This window comes from Malaclemys terrapin, chromosome 4 (genome assembly GCF_027887155.1).
Source record: "Malaclemys terrapin pileata isolate rMalTer1 chromosome 4, rMalTer1.hap1, whole genome shotgun sequence".
Taxonomy (NCBI): domain Eukaryota; kingdom Metazoa; phylum Chordata; order Testudines; family Emydidae; genus Malaclemys; species Malaclemys terrapin.
Genome location: NC_071508.1, coordinates 55,921,204 through 55,936,977, shown reverse-complemented (window position 1 = coordinate 55,936,977; position 15,774 = coordinate 55,921,204). Strand labels below are relative to the sequence as shown.

The 15,774-nt window shown below is 44.9% G+C and overlaps 1 protein-coding gene across 3 annotated transcripts in view; it reads left to right on the top strand.

The window, feature by feature from the left end:
- The window catches only part of SBF2 (SET binding factor 2), a 586,194-nt gene that overhangs the window by 385,337 nt on the left and 185,083 nt on the right, over positions 1 to 15,774 (top strand). For all 3 annotated transcript variants that reach the window (XM_054025187.1, XM_054025186.1, XM_054025185.1), the window contains exons 14-15: positions 12,756 to 12,960; positions 14,921 to 15,030. In XM_054025187.1, coding sequence (XP_053881162.1) covers positions 12,756 to 12,960; positions 14,921 to 15,030 — 315 coding nt within the window. The remainder of the gene's footprint in view (positions 1 to 12,755; positions 12,961 to 14,920; positions 15,031 to 15,774) is intronic.

Here is a 15,774-nt window from a genome sequence, read left to right as displayed (position 1 = left end):
CTGCCCCTGCACCACGGGTGGAGTCGGACAAGCCTCCGCGGCACCGGACCCCTTCGGCACCGCACACGCCGCAAGTGCCTCGGCGCCGATCGTTATCCCCGGGACATAAGAAATCCCGTAAGGCGCAGGAGACTGCCGTCCTGAAGACGCCGGCCCCCCCGGTGCCGGGGGTAGAGCCGCGTCCACCGGTGGAGCACCAAAAGCAGGTGCCTCCGGCACCGTCAACTCCGGCTCCGAGGCCATTGAGTCCGGTGCAGACGGGATTACCACCGTGGTCAGTGGTAGAGCCGTGTCTCCCGTCGACCCCAGAGACCTTCGCGACGGCGAGAGACTTGATTGCTCTCACGGAGCCGGCACCGCCCCAACTACCGGCACCGTTGGCTCCTCGTCCGGTGCAATCCAGGGGAAAACCTGCCATGATGCGCCCACCATCTCAAGGTCTGGAACCACGGCACCGATCCAGGTCACGAAGCAGGTCCCGACGCCGCTCGCAGTCCTGGCGCCGACTATCACCTCGGCACCGGTCGTACTCGCGGCTAAGATCATCGTCGCGGCACCGTTCTATGTCCCGGCACCGTTATGATCGTCGGTACCGTTCGAACTCGAGACGTAGTTCCCGGCACCGATACGAGCGACGCTCGACGTCGAGGGGCCGCTCCCGGCACCGGGCCTACTCGAGGTCGCCTTCCAGGTCGGACTCTCGGCACCGACGCGGTCATCGGCACCGATCCCGATCTCGGCACCGCTCACCGGCACCGCATAGGGACCGTTCATCTCCGGACCGGCACCGAACGGCACCGTATCTTCCGGAGCTCATCTCGGCGCGGTCGGCACCGCCATGGCCATCGAGATCAGTGTCCCGTTCCTCCGATGGGGCATCGAGATCGGCATACCCCCCCTCAGGGGCAGGCCGCTGAGCTGGACATGGGCCACTGGCAGGAGGTAGCGGAGGATCCCGTTCAGGGACCTTCACACTGGTCGTTCTGGACCCCGTGGGCGTACCACCAAGCGCAAGGGGCTCCACCACCATCAGCCTCTCGCTCGGTGCACTCTGAGCGAAGGGCCCCAGAGTCCACCATCTCTCGCCCTCCTCCAGGGGGCATGGAGGCGTCTGTGCCCGCACCACCTGACGTCCTGGACCCAGGGGCAGGTGATGCTCCGCTCCAGGGCTCATTGGACCATGACCCGCCCTTAGATCCCTTGCCACCTGAGGCATCTTCCTCATCTTCCCCAGATGAGGCGGTGGCGGGCACAATGAGCACAGGTCCACCCCTGATAGATCTCCGGGCACACCAGGACCTATTACGTAGGGTGGCACGTAATATGGACCTACAGGCAGAGGAGATAGTGGAGGTGCAGGACCCCATTGTGAACATCCTCTCCGCGGATGCCCCATCCAGAGTGGCGTTGCCCCTGATCCGTACGATCCAGGCTAACGCCACTACGATATGGCAAACTCCTGCCTCTATTCCACCCACAGCCAGAGGGGTGGAAAGGAAGTACTTTGTCCCCTCAAAGGACTATGAGTACTTGTACACTCATCCCCAGCCGTGTTCACTGGTGGATGCAAAGGAGCGCCACGGTCAGCAGGCCGCAGCGCCCAAATCGAAGGATGCTAAGCGCTTCGATTTGTTTGGGCGTAAGGTTTACTCAGCCGGGGGGCTACAACTTAGAGCGGCTAATCAGCAGGCGCTCCTGAGCCGCTATAACTTTAATTCCTGGAACTCTATGGGGAAGTTCAAGGAATTGGTTCCCCAAGACTCCAGGGAAGAGTTTGGGGCCTTAGTGGAGGAGGGTAAGAAGGTGGCACGGACCTCCTTACAGGCCTCCTTGGACATAGCAGACTCGGCTGCGAGAACCCTGGCTTCAGGTATCGCTATGCGGAGAATCTCCTGGCTCCAGGTCTCGGGCTTGCCTCCGGAACTGCAGCAAACTCTGCAGGATTTACCCTTTGAGGGACACGGATTGTTCTCGGACAAGACGGACTCTCGTCTGCAGAGCCTCAAGGACTCGAGAACAATCATGCGCTCCCTAGGGATGCATGTTCCGGGACCCCAGCGCAGGCCATTTCGACCTCAGCCTCAGCGGTTCTACCCCCCCCCCCATCTCGTCCGAGGCAGGACTCTGCCAGAAGGCGGGGGCGAGGTGGTAGGAGGAGGTTGACCGGCCCTCAACCCGGTCAGAACCAGGGGCCACCTCGGCCACCTTCAGGCCCTAGGCAGAATTTTTGAAGGTGCGGTCGAGGACGGCGCCCCAGTCATCTCCCAGAATCCAGCCCCCTCCTTTCGGGATCGCCTCTCCCATTTCCACCGTGCTTGGTCCCTTATAACCTCAGACCGTTGGGTCCTTCGCACAGTGGAGAGGGGATACGCTCTCCAGTTTTCTTCTTCCCCCCCTCGTACCCCCCCTCCCCGTCCCTCTTCTCACGAGCAACTCCTTATACAGGAGGTTTCTACGCTCCTATCTTTGGGGGCCATAGAGGAGGTTCCATTAGAATTAAGGGGCAGGGGATTTTATTCCCGTTACTTCCTGATCCCCAAGTCCAAAGGGGGTCTGCGACCCATCTTAGACTTACGCGGACTCAACAAATTCGTAGTAAAGTTGAAGTTCCGCATGGTCTCATTGGGGACCATTATCCCTTCCCTGGATCCTGGAGACTGATTCGCCGCCCTCGACATGAAGGACGCATACTTCCATATAGCAATCTACCCGCCTCACAGGCGCTTCCTGCGATTTGTGGTAAACAAGGTACATTACCAATTTGCAGTCCTTCCCTTCGGCCTATCCTCGGCCCCAAGAGTGTTCACAAAATGTATGGCCGTCGTGGCGGCATACCTTCGTCGACAAGGGGTACAGGTGTTCCCGTATTTGGACGACTGGCTGATACGCGGTCGCACCAGAGAGCAAGTTCGAGCTCACGTACACATAATAGTACGCACATTCCACGCGTTGGGCATTCTACTCAACAAAGAGAAATCCACGCTAGAGCCTACCCAGAGGATAGAATTTATTGGGGCAGTCCTAGACTCCGGACGTGCACAAGCTATTCTACCAGACAATCGTTTTCATACCATCACAAGCCTCATTCGAGGACTCAGGGCCTTCCCAATTACCAAGGTGAGGTCGTGCCTCACCCTGCTGGGTCACATGGCGTCTTGCACGTACGTAACCAGGCATGCCAGACTTCGGCTTCGCCCACTCCAGACCTGGGTGTCATCGGTATACCGCCCATATCGGGACAGCCTGAACATGGTGATCATGGTTCCGAACTCGGTCTTGACCTCCCTCACCTGGTGGCTAGATCACAGTGTGGTTTGCGAGGGGATGCCGTTTCACGCCCCACAACCCTCTCTGCACCTGGTCACAGACGCTTCATCTCTGGGTTGGGGTGCCCATCTCAATGAACACCATACCCAGGGCCTGTGGACTGCACCCCAGCTAGCCCTGCACATCAATGTTCGGGAACTGATGGCGGTGCGCCTGGCGTGCCAGGCATTTCTCAATCTCCTACGTGGCCGCTGTGCGTTGGTTCTCATCAACAACACCACGGCCATGTTTTACATCAACAAACAAGGAGGAGCACATTCGTCGATTCTATGCCTAGAGGCCATTCGCCTGTGGGACTTCTGCATCACCCACTCAATCCATCTCACGGCATCGTTCCTCCCTGGAGTCCAGAACACTTTAGCGGACCGACTCAGCAGGTCCTTTCAGACGCACGAGTGGTCTATTCGTCCAGACATCATCTATTCAGTTTTCCAGAGGTGGGGATTTCCCCAGGTAGACCTGTTTGCATCTCGAGCCAACAGGAAGTGCCATGCATTCTGCTCCCTACAAGGGCGAGCTCCGGGCTCTCTATCGGACGCGTTTCTCCTTCCTTGGAAAGACCACCTGTTTTACGCCTTCCCCCCATTTCCTCTGGTCCACAAGGTGCTGCTCAAACTACGCAGAGACCAGGCAACACTGGTACACCACACTGTTGGAGCTCTCGGTTCAGACACCAATCCCGCTTCCGTTGTGTCCAGATCTCATCTCTGAGGACCACGGCCAACTACGTCATCCCGACCTACAATCACTCCACCTCACGGCGTGGTTGCTCCATGGTTCACCCAGGCAGAGCGGCAATGCTCGCACTCTGTCCAACAGATTCTGCTGAGCAGTAGGAAGCCTTCAACACGGACCACGTACTTGGCCAAGTGGAAGAGGTTCTCCTGCTGGTGCGAACAACGAGCCGTGTCCCCATTACAGGCACCTATTCCTCTCATATTGGAATATCTCCTCTCCCTAAAACAGCAGGGTTTGGCGATATCTTCAATTAGAGTTCACCTGGCCGCTATATCGGCTTTTCACCCAGGGGAACTTGCGTCCTCGGTATTCTCTAACCCGATGGTCGTTAGATTCCTCAAGGGCTTAGACCGGATGTACCCACAACAACGTCAGCCCGTTCAGACGTGGGACCTCAACCTGGTTCTCTCCAAGCTCACAGGTCCTCCATTCGAGCCACTGGCCACCTGTTCACTTTTGTACCTATCCTGGAAGACAGCCTTCCTCGTAGCCATCACCTCAGCAAGGCGCGTGTCTGAACTCAGGGCGCTTACATCTGAGCCCCCTTACACGCTTTTCCATAAGGATAAAGTGCAGCTTCGTCCACATCCTGCCTTTCTTCCTAAGGTGGTCTCTCCGTTTCACATCAATCAGGATATATTTCTCCCAGTCTTCCATCCTAAACCACATGCTACTCGCCAAGACCAGCGTTTGCATTCTTTGGACGTACGCAGGGCCCTGGCTTTCTATATTGACCGCACAAAGCACTTTAGAAAGACGACGCAACTCTTTGTTGCAGTGGCTGACCGAATGAAAGGCTTACCAGTCTCCTCACAACGCCTATCCTCCTGGATCATGTCTTGCATCCCGACTTGCTATGACCTGGCCGGTGTCTCAACACCGCACCTCACCGCTCACTCAATGAGGGCCCAAGCTTCCTCGACTGCCTTCCTGGCTCAAGTTCCGATCCAGGACATTTGTAGAGCTGCAGTTTGGTCGTCAGTCCACACATTCGCAGCTCACTATGCGCTGGTGCAGCAATCCAGAGACGATTCTGCATTCGGGTCAGCGGTTTTGCACACAGCGATGTCTCACTCCGACCCCACCACCTAGGTAAGGCTTGGGAGTCACCTGATTGGAATCGATATGAGCAAGCACTCGAAGAAGAAAAGATGGTTACTCACCGTTGTAACTGTTGTTCTTCGAGATGTGTTGCTCATATCCATTCCAAACCCGCCCCCCTTCCCCACTGTCGGAGTAGCCGGCAAGAAGGAACTGAGGGGGCGCCGGGTCGGCTGGGGTATATATCCAGCGCCATGAAGGCGCCACTCTAGGGGGCTCCACAGCCGACCCGCCGGGTGTTGCTAGGGTAGAAAATTCTCCGACGATCATGCACGTGGCGCGCGCACACCTGATTGGAATGGATATGAGCAACACATCTCGAAGAACAACAGTTACAACGGTGAGTAACCGTCTTATATCCTGAGTAGACGCGACAGTTATAGAAGCCTATTATGTGATTCCGTTGCAGCACAGCACATAAGTGTTGAGACTGAGGCCAGCCTCATACTGATTACGTAGCAGCTAATGTAGAGATCATTCTAATAGAACAGATGAATCAATGTCCTGCCCTGCTCTGAACATAAGGTTGCACAGTTTTTTTCTTTTTTACTTAGAAAGAATCTCTTACTTGCAATTTGCGGTGGAGGGCAAATGGGTTTTTTGGACTAAAAAGTAAGTAATAAAGAACACAGAATTGTGAATGAAATATGAAATGAATGTGAATTGTCATGTCTTTAACTGCCTTTTCTGAGTCCAGCATTCCTGAATAAAATTCTTTTCAGGGATTGAGTATATTCAGCAATCTTTGCAGCTATGCATAATGCTCCAGATCAGTCTAAATGCATCTATATTGGCACAAGGCTTTTTACCCAGGCAAAAACTATTAATACAAAAATATTAACATTTGCATTGAGCCAGGGTTGCAAATCTCAGTTTTACCAAATTTTTCTTAATATCATATTACCATCCCTGCAAGTATTGCTTATCAAACTGAGGGACGATTTAGATACCTTTTGTATAAAAATAAAATCACTTGAGCCCCAATGTTTCTTCAGCTGAGCTGTTTTAAGGACCTTGCATAGTATCCAAATTAATGTTTGGAAGATTAGGCCAATTTCTGTTTTCTTCAGATGGAGAGTATGAATTTGTTATACTTTAAACTAGTTTTGCTTGACAAATAATTCTTAGATCAAAGCATTTCAGATCAAGGGTGGGAAAAACTTAAAAGGTTTTTAGGATTAAGAACTGTAGACTTTTTTTAAAGTTGCAATGGTCCATAAAAAGCTGTAATACAATTTTGAAATAATATTGTTTTGAAGCATGTTTTTCTAATTAAATTGATTACTTTATAGCTTATGCTTTAAAATAATTTTAATTTCATCACAGTCCATTGGTTGAAGGGCTGTAATACTGCTCGACAGCCAAAATGCTTCTGAAATAAATGTAGTCAAACTTTACTAGTTCTGGGTCACTGAGAACGAAAATGATGCTTAAAATTGTTGATTCGCTCTAGTTTTCAAGATATGCTATTGGGTCAGTATATACGACCCATGACTTGGGAATGGCGGAGGATAAGTGAGTTATAAAGGGAAGGGATCTCAATTTAAACCAGAAATGACTAAAATACATCGTTGACTGGATCTATGAATAAATCTATGACTGGGTTTGGACAGTACTTGCTTTTTAGGCAAAACAATGAATGATGCAATCTGAAGATGGTATTGCGTCATACATGATATGAATTGCATCATGTTATTCCTAGAAGTCATGGATGACGCAATCATAACAAAGCTTACATCACTCTGCTGAACAAATTGCCCTATATCAGCTCTAGAAATCACACAGTGTCATGCTCTCTTATTTGTCAGTGTTTGATTTTGCAAAGGGACACATTTCTGTTCAGCCAAAGTGAGCAGAGATGCCTCGTACTTGTGTGAACAGTGCAGATAACTTCTGCTATGTTTGTGGTGAAGTGACTTTTGCATCACAAAAGCGCAGTATAACCACTATGGTTAAGAAAGCCTATCACCTTTATTTTGGCTGCAAAATTGGAGATCAGGACAAGAGGTGGGCCCCACACATATGCTGCAACACTTGTGCAACAAATCTTCGCCAGTGGTTGAACAGGAAAAGGAAATCTATGCCTTTTGCAGTGCCAATGATTTGGAGAGAGCCAACAGATCATACCAGCAATTGTCACTTCTGCATGGTGCCTCCAGTTGGGAAAGGTGTGTCAAAGAAGAAAAAGTGGACTGTGCATTATCCAAACATTCCATCACCTATACGCCCAGTACCCCACGGAGAAGGACTGCCGGTTCCTGATGCACCAGAATCATTCTCACTTGAGTCAGACGAGGAAGAGGATGAAACTTCTGGTCCTGAACCATCAATGTCACAGGATCCACATTTTCTCCCATCCTCCTCCTCTGAACCACACCTCATAACACAAGGTGAACTGAATGACCTTGTCAGGGATTTGGAACTACCCAAGAGTAAGGCAGAGGAGGTAGGCTCCAGACTACAGCAGTGGAATCTCCTGGCAGGTGATGTTAGGGTTTCCACGTTCCGTGACCGTCAAAAGGATCTTGTCCCATTCTTCTTCATGGAAGGTGATCTTGTAGCCTGCAACAACATCGATGGTGTGATGGCAGCCCTCAACATCGTTCACGATCCAGATGAATGGAGACTGTTCATTGATTCATCGAAGACGAGTCTTAAAGCTGTTTTACTGCATAATGGCAATATTTTGCCATCAATTCCAGTTGGTCATGCAGTCCATATGAAGGAAACCTATGACAACATGAAACAACTTTTGAGGTGCATAAACTATGACCAACATCAGTGGCAGCTTTGTGGCGATTTGAAGGTTGTTGCTCTCTTGCTTGGTCTGCAGACTGAATACACAAAATACTGCTGTTTTCTCTGCGAATGGGATAGTCGTGCAAGAGATTCCCACTACATCAAGAAAGATTGGCCACTCCGACAGTCATTGGAGCCTGTGAGGAAAAGTGTTCAGCATCCACCACTTGTTGAATCAAGGAAGATTTTGTTACCACCCTTACACATCAAGCTGGGTCTGATGAAGAACTTTGTCAAGGCCATTGACAAAACACAAGGAGCTTTCAAGTACCTCTGTGGAAAATTTTCAAGGTTAAGTGAAGCTAAGATAAAGGAAGGTGTCTTTGTTGGTCCTCAGATTCGTGAACTTCTTCGAGATGATGCATTTGACCATCCACTGCGTGGCAAGGAAAAGACGTCAATGAAAGCATTCCAGTTAGTGGCAATAAATTTTCTCAGAAACAACAAGGCAGACAACTACAGGTTGTTGGTGGAAAACCTCCTCAAGGCATACAAAAGCTTTGGTTGCAACATGTCACTAAAGATACATTTTTTGCACTCTCATCTAGATTTTTTTCCACCAAACTGCGGAGCAGTGAGCGACGAGCACGGCGAGCAATTTCACCAGGACATTGCAACAATGGAGAAACGCTATCAGGGCAAATGGAGCCCATCAATGCTTGCCGACTATTGCTAGACAGTGACAAGAGATGCTCCATTTAATGAATACAAGAGACAAGCCAAGAAGCGCCGAGTAGACACTGAATAGGACTAAACTATGTACATAATAGTTTTTTTGCCTTTTGTTTCATAATCAATTTTATTTATATAACCCTTTTGCTGATTTTTAAAGTGTTACATAAACAGGACAGGTGAAATATTATCATGTAAAGCAACCATAAACACATGAAAAGACCTAGGTTTACAATTTATGATTAAAACTCTACTATCTACACAATATACATAGACATAAAATGTAAAAACTTAAATATCTTAGAAACAGTAGCCAATCAGTTGTTTTAATTGTCATATTTGAATTTAGCACATCAAAATACATAATAAATAGCACATTTTATCTCTGAAGCAGACGACTTCTCAAAAATTGTAGACCAGTGTAATTGGTCTTGGTACTCTTTATCCTCTCTGTTTTAAAAGGAGTTGACACATGATGTCTTTTCTAGGACCTTGACTTGGTGACCACTAAGGCATGAGGCATATACAATCCTAGAAATGTAGGGCTGGAAGCAACCTTGAGAGGTCATTTAGTCCATCCCTACATGCTTATGTAGAAGCAAGTATACCTAGTCCATCCCTGACAATTGTTTGTCCAACCTCTTCTTAAAAACCTGTAGCGATGGGGATTCCATAACCTCCCTTGGTGTAACCCTATTCCAGAACTTAACTATTCTTATAGTTAGAAAGCTTTTCCTAATATCTAACCTAAATCTGCAGATTGTCCTACCTTCAGTGGTCTTGAAGAGTAATTGATCACTGTCTTCTTTATGACAGTCTTTAACACATTTGAAGGCTGTCCCCCTATAGTCTTCTTTTCTCACACCTAGTTTTTTTAAGCTTTCCTTATAGATTGTGGTAGACATTTACTGGTATTTGTAAATACCAAGGCTCAGAGAGTAATTGGTTAGTGAGGTGCAGAGGAGGTGGTCAAGATCACCGTGTTGTACTACAGAGCTTTCGTTTCACTTAGTTTCATGGACCTACCCCAGCTTACTGTCTTAAATGATTTCAGCATCCATGCAGACAATAGCTGTACTAGGCTGTCTAAAGATCATACATCTGATATTAGCCTTTCCCATCTGGATTGGGGCTCTATCCATATAGGTGGAAATTCTTTAGATACTGGTTTTGAACTGAGTTTTTAGAAGGTTGAAAACTGTCCTGATATGGTCCAGTCACCTCCTGTTTGACATTAAAACTTACTTTTGCCCCCATCATGGCAGAAGACTTATTTTACTGGTCTACTCAGGAAGACTGAATGACCTGATGGTACTATTTAGTTTTCTAAGGGTAAATACGCTACTGCTGATGTCCATGCCTATCAGTATCCTCAGCGTTCGCTCCCTATATGTCATCCTCAAAGATTATTTTGATATTCAAATTATCTGCAAAAGAAGAACTATGAACTATCTGGGATGAAGGTGAGACTCCAGTGGTGAAAATTACGCACCAAGTCTGATTTCAGCCTAGAGGGATTTTAAGGTTCTTTGCCATATCTATATTGGAGGCATAAGGAAGATAGTCTCTCTCCCCAGGGCATTCTTAGTATGGAGAATTTGTTTTTTCCCGCATCAGATCCAGGATCTGTACATTTTTAAGACATGGTGTAAGGCCTCTCTCTCTCTCTCTCTCTCTCTCTCTCTCTCTCTTCTTCCATGCTTTTGCTTAATTAAGGTTGATTTTAGTGATCGGAAACCCATAGTTTTGCAGCAGTACAGATGTCTTCTTAACACTTTGTACTATGCTCAGAAACTTTAGGCACATTTATAAACAAAAATGGATAAATAAGTAACTATAAGAGTAATGTAAAAATATGAGGAAAGGAAAATTTAGGGTGAATATCACAAAATATTTGTTAATGGTAATATCTGTTACACTGTGAAATAGCCTTCCAAAAGGAATAATGGAAGTCCTAATCTCTTAAGTTATTTAAAACTGAAAAAAGCAAAAACCTTGGAGAATATTCTTTAGGGAACCATACTACATTAATTTCCATTGAATAGACAAGATGACCTGTATAGAGACATGGTGGGTAAGATCATCTCTTTTATTGGACCAACTTCTGTTGGTGAGAGAGGCAAGATCAGGGCCACCCAGAGGATTCAGAGGGCCTGGGGCAAAGCGGGGGAGCAGCGGCTCTTGTACTCACCGGTGGCGGTCCGGGATTTCAGCATCCGGGGGCACTTCAGTCGCTCCGCGTCTTCAGCAGGACCCAAGGACCCCCCGCCGCCGAAATGCCGCCGAAGACCCGGACTGCCGCCGGGCCAGGGCTTGCGGGGCCCCTGCAGGGTCCGGGGCCTGGAGCAAATTGCCCCACTTGCTGCCCCTGGGCGGCCCTGGACAAGATTGTCCAAATTGGTCCAATAAAAGATATTACCTCACCCACCTTGTGTCTCTAATATCTTGGGACCCATATGGCTACAACTGTACTGCATACAAGATGACCTCTGAACTTTTCCATTTCTCTGATTCAAAGACCCTATGTCCCAACTCCCTGTTACATATCTGTTTTGCTGTTGTGGTTTTGGCCCTTCTTTTCTTCTTCTAGTTGATTTTTGTCCATATCCTCCAAGTTGTGTCTAGTGCATACAGTGAGCTATAGAGCCATATTGAGCTTCTCTTCAGGCAGGAGTTTAGTAGCTACAGAGACATGCCCACTGATGGAAACCTGGTAAAGTGTGGTACACAAAACTGCATTTTCACTTTGTAAATCTTATATTTATATATTGTGCTCTTGAAATACTCCTTCTCCTGACTGTGTAGAGAAACTATGCTAGACCTGGGCATGAAAGAAGCAAGGAAAATCCAGTCTCTGCAACATAATGGACAGAAACCAGATAGTTTTGTACCATAAACCAAAAGAACTCTCTCATCAAAGTCCTCATATTGATGTTCCCAAAGCACTCCCCTTTCTAATGCTCTAATTTATATATTGTCTGCCACAGACACTATTCTAGAAATTTCCGTGAACATGCAAGGAACACACTAGTTCTTCCTTGCTCAGAGGAGAGAAATATGTTATAAACAACATATATGTAACCAGTCATGCAGAAGATCACTTAACACTTTCATTTGCCCTTGCTATAATGATGTAGACTTGATTGGACAAACAGAAAATCCCTTGGATTTCCAGAAAGATTCAATATGCTATCACTGCTCTGTTGTGCTGCAAGAGGGCAGAGGAAACCTGAAACTTATACTGAGGGTGAAATTCTAATTGAATTCCTTCCAAAAATTATGTATCTTGTAATTAATACAGATAGAACAAGGTTTTGTGCATTCTTACTCTATGACTAAGAAATTACTCTATTAAATTCTTATTTTGTGTTCATTATTATGGTGTCTGTGTGGCTGGAGACATTTATATATTTCAGCTACTCAACATAGTGAAATGACTGTGTATCACACCACTCCTCTAACCTTTCCAATAGTGAAAGGGTTGGCTGTTTTGGTTACCTACCAGCTAAGTGTCAGTTGTGCACTAAGTTAAGTTTATCTGGCTTAATTTAAGCAATCATTTCCATTTTCTCCCTTTCTCCTCTGAGTTGCTTTGAATGCCAACAAAACTCATTTTGTAAATTGTGTGGCTGAGGAGCATACTGTGACATTTCTCTGTCATTTCAACATCATGTGAGCTTACCCAGGAATTAAACTGTTCATAAAATCCTTTAAAATCATAAAAGTGAAGTTGATAAAGTTACAGTTAAGGGGATTGGATTGATGAGAATTTGGAACATAACATTTTGAGTACGTAGAGTTTTTATTCTTTAAGCATAAGGGGCACACAAATTGTCCATGAAATTGGGCTTTACACTTTTTCAACAAGCCAAATATTCAATGCCTGCAAAATGTAGAAGAATTTTTTGTGCTTGTGCAAAGATTATTGTAATGCTAAAATGTTCTGGTGCTGTTACAAAGACTAAGGCCTTTTTCAGTAGCAGGGAGCACCTGCCAACTTCACCTCTTGTGTGACTACTCTTTATTTGTCTGTGTTCCAAGATATTGTGCTGCTTCTATATGAAGTGTTAATATAAAATAACTATTTTAGTGTAAGATGTTATGTTGTTTGGTTGCAGGAGAATCCAAATCCTCACATGGCATTCCAGAAAGTTCCACGGCCCACGGAGGGATCCCATTTACGAGTTCATATCCTTCCTTTCCCCAAAATTAATGACAGCCGGGTTAAGGAGCTAATTCAAGAAGGCCTGGCTAAGAACCAAAGTGCACCACCGGCTACTCGGGTAGAAAAAAAGTGTGTGGTTCCTGCTGGTCCGCCTGTTGGTATGTTGCATTGTTATCTGCCATATATTTATAAATCCATATTAGCATGAGTGAAAACATCTACTTTAATTAAAATGTGTTTTAATGGGGTGTTTTACTGAGAGATGAGGGAAGGCAAGAAGGGAATTCCTATCATAATGAATTGAACATATCATTAATATATCAAATTTGTTGTTCCCAATTCAGCACTTATGTAGTGGGTTGGTTTCAGAATTAATGTAAGATCAATGTGCCATTTCAATACCTTTTTTAATAAGAGCTAGGTATTCTAAACTTTCTCAGAACAAATCCAGGTAGAAAGTTTCCCAAAGAAATGAGGAACTTGCCTTTATCTGATTGAACTGTAGATTTTCCAGTGTACACCTTTTTAATATTAATTCCCTTTCCTCATGTTGGCTATGTCAGCACACATAGGAGCTCTTATGTGTGTGTGTGGGGGGGGGGAAAGGCATATTCTGCTCTCATATCCATGGCGTTCTCTCTATTTTTGATGGGGGGAAGGTGGAGGGGGAGAGGGAGAGCAAGAGCAAGAGAATGCTAGATCTATCAAATAATCTCTAGAATTCAGCAAATTCTAGATAGGAGAACCGGGTTGTAAACTTGCTTTTCAAGTCAGAAGATCATTTAAATGCTTGATTCTTCTGAGGATTTTTATTATGGAGGATCCAGTTTTGTAAATTCTTTGAAACAGCTCTAGGTTCCTCTATTTTAAGAAACCATGTATTATTTAATCAGGTTATCAAAAAGGATGGTTCTTAGCACAATACACACAATGTTCATTGGACTGTCAACAGAAAAATCTGGCTACCTGAAATTTGTCATGGTTCATTGATTTGCACATTTTTGAGTGTAAGAATCCTCATGTGAAAATGAATTACCCCCTTTGTTTTAGTAGAAGAATGAGATACATCAGGTTGCATGCAAGACTTGAGTGTCTGCTTTACACTTGTTTCGGTGTACATGATAACAGAAGTAATGGATAGTGAACTATCAATTTATTTAATAAATGCTTTGTGTTTTGTTTCTTTAAAAACTAGGCAAATATGGAACTATGCAGTTGTTTAACCTACAGCTGGCTAAAAAATAAGACCTATTTTAATTAGCCACTGCAGTTTGTTGGATTTAAAACTTAGGAGAGATAAGTGATATGGTTGTACACTTTTGCAGCAAGGCAAAATAAAGATGCAAAGCATGCATAACAGAGGTTGTCAGAGAGAGAGTATAACTTCAGGAAAGTGAAATTACAAACAGAAATTTGAAGTGTTTCTGTAATATTGAGTTTGGTGAGTGTAAAAAAAAGTATGGTTAGCATTGTGAGATGGAGCCGAAGAAAGGTTCTACACTAATTCATTATCAACTGGCCTGGTAACGACTCCAACATTAATCTGTGTGTGTGGACAAACCAAAGAAGAGCGATTAAGACGAGGAGCCAGGAAGGGCAGAAATTAAAAAAAAAGAAATACTGTTGTGCTCATGTAACTGTGATTTCCATCCCTGTACAGTAAGATGAAAATAAATGACAGGGTCATAGAATTCACTTTTTTCATGCCATATTGATTAAGATAGTGATCTTGAAATCCAGACTCAATTAGTATGTTAATACCATTAATTTAGTTTTACAGGTTGGAGTCTGGTTGTCTATATGAAACAGACAACCAAAACAAGCAAATAAATACTCCACTTAAAATTCAGAGCACGACCACCAGCAAGCCAGCGGCAGGCTGTCCTGCATAAGGGTAACTGAAAAAAAGCAAGACTGAGCAAGAACTTGTTTTTAAAGGCTACTTAACAGTTTGTAAATTCCTTCTCATATAAGCCTAATAATGACAAACAACTTAGCAAAATAAAATTTAGATTTGAAGCCATGTTAGGATTTTTCTAAAAGTACTGTCTAATTACTATTTGTGACTTTTACAGAGAAACTGTTTTACATTTGTGTGTACTTCTCTTTCTTTGTTAGTTTCCATAATGGAAAAGGCCAGTACAGTTTTCAACAGTGCACAGAGGCTGGAAGTTGTTAGAAACTGCATCTCATTCATATTTGAAAATAAAAATTTGGAGACTGAAAAGGTAATAATAATAATAAAGTTAACTCTCCTAAATAAGCATTTACTGCCTCCAAGTTAAACTAGCACATGGTAAGTGACTGAGTGACCTCCTCTCAAACCCTGTCACATTTCTTGTTGTGTTTTTTAATGTTCATTATCTGTTCAGTCATTTAAATGTGTGATAATGGTAAGCAGTATAACCACCAAATGGTCTAAATACAGTACCATATGGTAGTGCGCAATTGCTCCCTCTGAAGACCTGTTTTTAATGTTCAGTATGATCATTCAATTTTTGGCTAACCATCCAGAGATTATTCATCACATATTATTTTCCATATGGGTTTACAAAAAAGATAATTGAGAGTTTCAGCCTAATTGTTCCAGTTGTGAGGAATGTAAACAAAATATAGGCATAGTCATTTAATCTCATTGTTTGCCAACAGGTGCTCTATTGAACTTTTCAACTAAGTTAATTCTTGTCTGTTTTAAAAGTGATAACAAAATTTAGTACAATGTATAGAACACAGGACAGTGCTTAACTATTTGACTCATTTTTAGTAAAATCCACTAGTAACTTGCCACAATTGTTGTCCTTGATAGTTTTATTACTTCTGCCTTTCAGATATGGCCAGCTTTTGTGGATTGTCCATGGAATTTTACAACTATTAAATTCAACAGCATATCATTTATTTATTTATTTTTTACAACAAAAAGCTCAGGCCAGAAAACCAAGTGGATTGTCAGCTTGATTCAGAAAACAAATGAG